Source organism: Quercus lobata, chromosome 9 (assembly GCF_001633185.2).
Source record: "Quercus lobata isolate SW786 chromosome 9, ValleyOak3.0 Primary Assembly, whole genome shotgun sequence".
In the NCBI taxonomy this organism is placed as follows: domain Eukaryota; kingdom Viridiplantae; phylum Streptophyta; class Magnoliopsida; order Fagales; family Fagaceae; genus Quercus; species Quercus lobata.
Window position 1 is genome coordinate 7,181,496 of NC_044912.1, and position 7,332 is coordinate 7,188,827.

The 7,332-nt window shown below is 35.9% G+C and overlaps 1 protein-coding gene across 2 annotated transcripts; it reads right to left on the minus strand.

The window, feature by feature from the left end:
* Window positions 1-201: 201 nt before the first annotated feature.
* LOC115959779 (two-component response regulator-like APRR5) lies at window positions 202-4,734 on the minus strand. Of its 2 annotated transcripts, none has more exons than XM_031078346.1 (8): window positions 4,265-4,734; window positions 3,290-3,451; window positions 3,027-3,157; window positions 2,772-2,927; window positions 2,397-2,568; window positions 1,995-2,310; window positions 781-1,549; window positions 202-677 (listed from the first exon to the last, which is right to left on the minus strand). In XM_031078346.1, exons 1-8 carry the CDS (start codon window positions 4,554-4,556, stop codon window positions 555-557), a joined length of 2,121 nt encoding a protein of 706 aa, XP_030934206.1. In that variant the 5' UTR covers window positions 4,557-4,734; the 3' UTR covers window positions 202-554. The 2 variants fall into 2 exon arrangements, with proteins under 2 accessions (XP_030934206.1, XP_030934205.1); XM_031078345.1 differs by having other exon boundaries at window positions 1,995-2,316; window positions 4,265-4,733.
* Window positions 4,735-7,332: the final 2,598 nt, after the last annotated feature.

Consider the following 7,332-nt stretch of genomic DNA (forward strand, 5'->3'; position numbering starts at 1 on the left):
GATTTTCCGATTAAAAAAACAAAAAAAAAAAAAACCGAAGTAGCAAAATGAGTTGAGACAGAACCCATGAAAGACTTTGAAAGTTACCACTCATTGAGGATACTGGCTTAGCCATTAAGGTCCCATTTGAACCCAAGCCCATATCAGGTTTCCCTTTCAGCTTTCCTTCTTGGCAATCCAAACATGCGTTAAAGGAGATCCTAGTTTAATGACGTCGATGAGTAGATGATGAATAATAACTATATAGCTTCTAGTTTACACCGATTAATCTGAGAGGTTTTGAGTGAAGAAATATACATGTCAAAAAATAAAGAAAGAATGTCCAGGCAGCCTCTCCTACCAAGATGTATAGAAATTACAATGCTATAATACAGCGGATAGAGGATTATAAGAACCAACATCCAAAGAGAAGATAGATATATATATATATATATATATACAGTAGTTTTAGAAAGCATCTTGGTCCTTGTAGTTGTTTCCTCTTTGTTTCTCAAGCATCGATAACAGGAAAGGCAGAAATATGCCAATCATTTCAATTGCCTGAAGCTCAATATCTAACCATCGTAGGAATTGCCATCAATTTCTGAAGGTGATGGATCAATGTGCACCTGTCGAACAAACTGACCTTTTACTCTGGGACGCTGCTCTGCAAGTTTTTTTCTGCTCTCATACCGTACCTGTTGAGTTATATTTCGCATTAATAAATGGTAGTATACAGGAAAACTTCTCTAGGATATGCATAGGAATAGAATCATAATGATGATGATAATGATAAGTTACCTTCTTATCATAGCATCTTTCTTTCCGCTTCAAGCGAAACTTAGCTAAAGCTGCCTCTCTTTGGATGGATCGGTGTGAACTTCCATTTTGAGGATAGAAACCTTCTTCATTCTTGCTCTCAGGAGCAGCCCCCACAAAAGCAACATGATCCACATTGCTGTTACTTCCACAAGCACTTCCGTACCCGACGCTATTATGATGACTTACACCACCATTACAGAAACTACTACTTGCACTCTGATCAGTCGCTGAAGATACATGCCCTCGGTCCTCCAAAGGATCCAATTTGTGTTCCTGCTTGTACACATTCTGGTTTGCAGCATCATTTGTACTTTGACCATGTGGGTCAGACTGCTGCTCAAAACTATTATTTTCAAGACTTGACTGATAAAGTATATTCATTTGAAACGAGGGTTCCTGCTGTGGGACTGAATTTGGACTTGGCGTTGGTGATGAATTAGATTGTGTACAAAACATTGGAGGAAGAACAGAACCAAAACCCGTGTATAGATTATTAACTCTTATACCTTTCACTGGAATTGGCACAGGAAATACTCTCTGTTGAGAGCATGAAGTTGCAACTTCAGATTCTTTAGAATGACTGGCAGCTAGAGAGATAATACTTCTTTGTGTGATACCAGGATTATCAGAGCTACAAGAAGTAAAGGTATTGGATAACATTTGTTCAGAATTTGTTCCATATTCTTTCTGATGATTACAAGCATTGGCAATTTTTGTTTGTGGAGGTTGTAATGCCCTGTTAGTGTACCTGCAAGGATTGAACTTTTAGTACATAAACCCAGTCAAAGGAAGGCTTTAAATTTTTAGTTAGAAAATTCTGTAATCCCAACACCCGCGCCCCCACCCCTTCCCAAAAAAAAAGACAAAAAAATAAAAAAAGGATACAATAAACAGTTCATGTGTATATTGAAGCTTTTATGGTTATATTTTCATATAATGTCCTCAGAAGTTGCACGTACAATACCTTCATCACTTGAAAAACTCACTTAAACATAACCAACATGCTTCTCGTGTTTGGGCTTATTAGATCCAACCATTTTATTTTAAGATAGATTGATGAAATAAGGCAAGATATGCAGTCAAACAGCAACAAGTCTAATAAATTAACTGAATTATACCAATTCAATAAATTCTGAAAGAAACTGGGGGTAACCAACAAGTAATGAAGTATAAACAAGGAAACTTAAACTCACCTCGTAAAGGCGGAGGCATTAGAAGTCCCAAGGGTATGCCTTTCTTCAGTATATGAATTACAAAAGCCATTGAAATGAGATCTTCTCAATGAAAGATCCAATTGTGGCAAAGAATCAAACTTGCTTATGCCTTCACTGCTGCAGTTTGGATGGTTATGGAATGATCCAATCAAATCAATGGCTTTTCTAGAAGAGCTGACAAGGACATAATTATTGTCAAAATCCTCATTAGTGATAATAGCATCCCTATTTTGACTTTCTGGTCTTATATCCTTGCCAAGAGGAGTTGTGTTATCATCCTTGCAGTTATCCACCTCTGATCCTAGACATGTTCAAAAAGTTAGACGCTTCCTTACTAAACAGAACATATAAGATGATGCAAAGCTAGATAGAAATGTTTACCTTCTGCTTCACTCCCATGCATAAGAAATTTCTGGCCGAAATTCAAGTATTCTTCTTTGTTTTGCAATATTATGTCACTTGGAAACGATTTGCCCCATTTTGGCTGAGAGAATTCCTGCATATTTTCCACACGGACACTTTCAGCTTCCAACTCTGGCTTCGTGCAAGAGCTCTGCAAGAGACAGCAAACATGCAGCCTCTATATGAAACTTCATGTATCCAGCCTAATGTGAAAGGAAATTTCTTAAAACCATAATTGGCCTCATTAAACATAGGTTCATATCCCCTGGATACACGCATCAAGAATTTATTGCAATAAAACTGATTAGTCAATGAACGATGCGAATTAACTTATGGTCTATCAGAAACACTAACCTGTTCATCACTCCCTTTTTCAATTTGTTCAGTATTTCTCTGAATACAAGCCATCCGACCATTCAAACGGTTACTGGCAGCATGGTTTTCAGAAGTGGCCTCTAGCTGTTGTTGTGCAACGCTCTCATCTTGGGGATCATTTATGCCAAAATTTGACTGATAGATCAGTAGGAACAGATCAAGACTGAGATAAGTAGCTTATACTTTTTTCAAGACCAAAAGAATAAATAAATAAATAAAGACAAAATTGCTTACAGATTGTTTTCTCCAAACATGCTGCCACAAATTTCTCAACTCATTTCTTCTAATAGGCTTAACAAGATAGTCAGCCGCACCTCTCAACATGCATTTATAAACCGTGCTTACTGAATCCTGTGTGGACATCACTGCAAATTAACAGAAAAATTATTTAGACAAGTACAAAAAATAGCATATTATGAATAGTTTTTAGTTTTAATATAGCATTATATCAAATCAGCAATGTCAAATATTCGAAGCCTTTATTTAATTTGTATTACTTATGACTGGGATGTTTTTGCAAATCTCATGCTCCGCGATTAGCGTAAGAAGAGCAAATCCAGATATTGCTGGCAAATCCACTTCTGTCAATATGAGGTCTATGTTATGGGGTCTTCCCTTCAGTATCTCCCAAGCTTTTAAGCCATCAGGAACAGCAGTAACTGCTCAAACAATAAACAAGACATTTCAGTTCCAAAAGCACCATGTCTACAAATTTCAGGTTTCAACCAAAACACAATAAACAGCATTTCAGGCTTGTAACAGATAATTGCAAGCCTAATAGTTACATCATTTGTCCAGGGGCTCTGCGATCCAACTCACTAGAACCCTTTACAATTAATTTCCTATCCAGAAAGTTTTCAGGAAGTATTGGTGTAGAGTAAATTCAAGTGAAACACTGATCAATTAAATAAAGAGATCTGAGCAAGCCATAACATGTAAGAAGACCAGAGAGAAGGACTTAAAGGGTTGAGGATCCATTCAGTAGCATTTCCTATTTTCCAGTTTCGAAATTTTTGTTTTTTTGTGATGTGATTTGTAGTTAAACTTCTTATCTTTTCCTTAAAAGACTTTCTCTAAATTCTAAGTCCTTGATCCATTTTGTTTTCTTAAAAAACTTGCACATAGGAATTAAAGCAGTTGAACATAGAAGAAAAGGCAGCTTCTCTTTGTAATTTGAAAACAAAACCAGCTAACTATGCCTAACAGTAATCAAACCAACCTTATAAGATAAATACCATAACTTTCCAGCCCTTATCTAATCCCTCCAACTTGTACCCTTCAAAGCCAACTCTTTTACAATCCAATTGACACTACTCTCAAAATTTTACAAAAAAAATCCAAAACCCAGTTCACTATTCAACCCAATGAAGCTAAAAATCCAACAAAACCAACCATGCAAAGCAAGCATACACACACGCACACACACATATATATATATAGAGAGAGAGAGAGAGAGAGAGAGAGATACAGACCTCTGTAGCTACACTTTCTAAGAAGCGCCCCTATGATCTGTCTGGTGGAATCATCAGCCTCAATCAGCAACACCCTCAACCTCATCCTCCGCAAGAAATTCTCCCACCTCACAACCCCACTTGAATTCCCACCTTTTCTCTTCCTAAGCTTCTTAGTCTTCTTCCTCATCTTCTTATTCTCTGCAGTCTCACTCTCTGTCTCATACTTCTCTTCCTCCGTCTCCATCTCCATCTCTGTCTCACTCTCTGCTCTCAGTTCCATTTCCTCACTACTCACCACCACCTCATCCATGTCTCACAAACACACACACTCTCTCTTTCTCTGTCTGAACCAAACCAACTATAAAACACAACAGTGTTCTGCTAAGAAAATATCATGTCCTTGCACTACACAAACCAAAGCTTTGCTGAAAATATCTGAAATAGAACTCTAATATTATATTTCTAGAAGGGAAATGGACGGTGGAGATATTGAGTCCACTGCTCAAAGATTAATAATATCTCCAAAAAAATCTTATTTCAGTAGTGGTGGGCTGCTTTTTGCCACGTCAACTTGTACAAGTTTCTATCTTTAATCAAAATGCAATTGGTCATTGGGTTTTTTTTTTTTTTTGTTTTCTCTTTCTTTCTTTCTTTATGTTTGTGTGGTTATCAGCTGAGTTGGAGGGCGGTGCAAGCAAAGCAAAGCAAATCTGAAGGTCAATACAAAACCAGATCATAATGGTCCCCAACAAAACTGACAATTTTCTCCCAATTCATCCACGTAGCGAGTTATAAATAGTAAAATTGTGGATTATACAGTTTGTACACAACCCACCACTCATAATTTGCCACATAAATAACTTTGAAGCGAAGTTGTGTTAAATTGTTAGTAGCGTTGTTTGGGTCCCTTTGTGAAAGTTGTAGAGATGGCCGACATGAGTTAGATATTTTTTTTGAGTGAGTTGGCTTGGAGAAGACAGTTGATCTCAAGGACGGAATATTGACACGTAGAGGTGTGTCATAGGACTATAGGAGGGGTCGTATTGTGGCTTGCATTTTGTCCGATGCTATCTTATCTACGACACTATGAACGGCGTCAACTTTATTTGTTCTTCTGTCCAGTGGCCATTTGTCCGTCAAGATACAGATACGTGTATAATTTTAAACACGTGTTCGTAATTTAATATATTCCGTGACTAGTGTCACTAGATAAAAGTTGGATCCTGTTATTATAAAGTTTAGTCTAAACAAAAATATATTAAAAATTTGTGAAAAGGAAAGAAACAATTCAAAAATAAGGAGGAGGGATTCTCCTTAATCAATTGAGTGTTTGTGTGAAATTTGTTTTGAGTGATGTTAACAATATTATAAATTTTATAATTGATGTGTTGATTAAAATATTTATTTATTATATGATGTAAATATTTTATAATAAATTTTTACTTTTGTTTAGCATTTCCATTTTTTCTTTTTTAGTTAGGATAAATTTATTGTATGAGATATAAAATGATCAAATCATTTATTAATTGCATTTTTCTTTCCTCTTTATCTCTAAATACAAGAAAATCAAACATGTTAGGCCTAAATGAAGAATTTGTTCTCTCTCCTTTCCCCTTAGTTAATCTCTTTCTCTTCTTGCAAAGATCGAAAAATATCCTCCTTTTTGTCTCACTTATCTAATAGATCAAGTGTGTCCACGTTACCACAGCTCAATTGGGTGAGTTGGCACCCATAAGTGCTTGATGGAGAGGGGAGAGTGGGGCCAAGGATGTAGCATATATATTATATAAATCTTTCTAACTATTTCAACCCAAAAAAATATAAAGAAAATCTCCTATGGACACTTGTTTATATATCTCTTTATTTATATATATATATATATAGAGAGAGAGAGAGAGAGAGAGAGAGAGAGAGAGAGAAATTCCTCAATTTTTAGTTGTGACACAAAGGCATTGAGAAATTCCACATATATTAGTTTTGACAAGTGAATAATATATAGCCTCTCCTTGGGTCACTCACTTGAATTTGTTTAGGCGGTAGCACTGGCCAGTGGGACCCAATCCTTCCTATTTGTACCATTTATTTTTTCTGGGCTGGGTTAGTTGTACCATGAGTCAAAATTTCACCCCATTGTATGATTTCAAGTCCTTATCTAACTATTAATATACTTTACCATTCGACCAAAACTACCACACAAGAAAGCAAAGAATTTATGGTTTTAAAAACCAGACCAGCCGGCCGGTTCAACCGAAAACAGACCTAAGTTAAGTTCGGTTCGGTTCTATCTAAAAACCGAAAATATCAAAAAATTCGAAAAAAACCGAAAATCATTGGTTAAACCGGTGAAACCGTCAACTGGGACGATTCGACCGATTTTCAGCAGTTTTGTTCATTGAACAAAATTTCCATTCACTTCTTGGCTTCTAACGAGGAAGGTGCAAGTTTTTCTTTTCTATTTTGAAAAATCTCAGATTTGGTATAAGAGGAGATTTGGGGAGACACTTACTTTGGGAAAAATCTCATATTTGTTTGAGGAGGTGTGAGAAGCAATGTGAGAAAATGACTAGAAAATATCTCAGATATGCCGAACTGTGCTTGAAGGAGAGAGCAATTTAAATCTGCCACTACAGCTCCTTGAGAGAGAGAGCTCTGAGCAATTTTCTAACTTTTTCTAGATCTACTTTTGTTTAAGCCTTCAGAGGAGAAGACTTTATGTTTCTTTAAAAGTTTTAGTATCAACGTGGTTGAATGTAAATTGGCCATGTTGATGGTTAGGTGGGAGATCACTTTGTGACGGATCCGGCTCCTGGCCACTGGACACAAACCACTCCCTTTTGTGACTCCCATATTCTTATTTGCACTTCATAAATAACAGCAATAGTGGCTTGTTGCATTTTGCAAGACAATCATAAAATATTTACATAATAAATACTAATATTTTTGGGAGAAATATTTAGGTGTGAAATTAAATTATGTTAACATTGGTAAAAAAAAATTAAAAATAAATAATGGTATTGTTAAAACTTAAAAGTAAAGAAAATTATATATGAATATAAAACCTTAAACCATAACCTTTTTTATTTGAT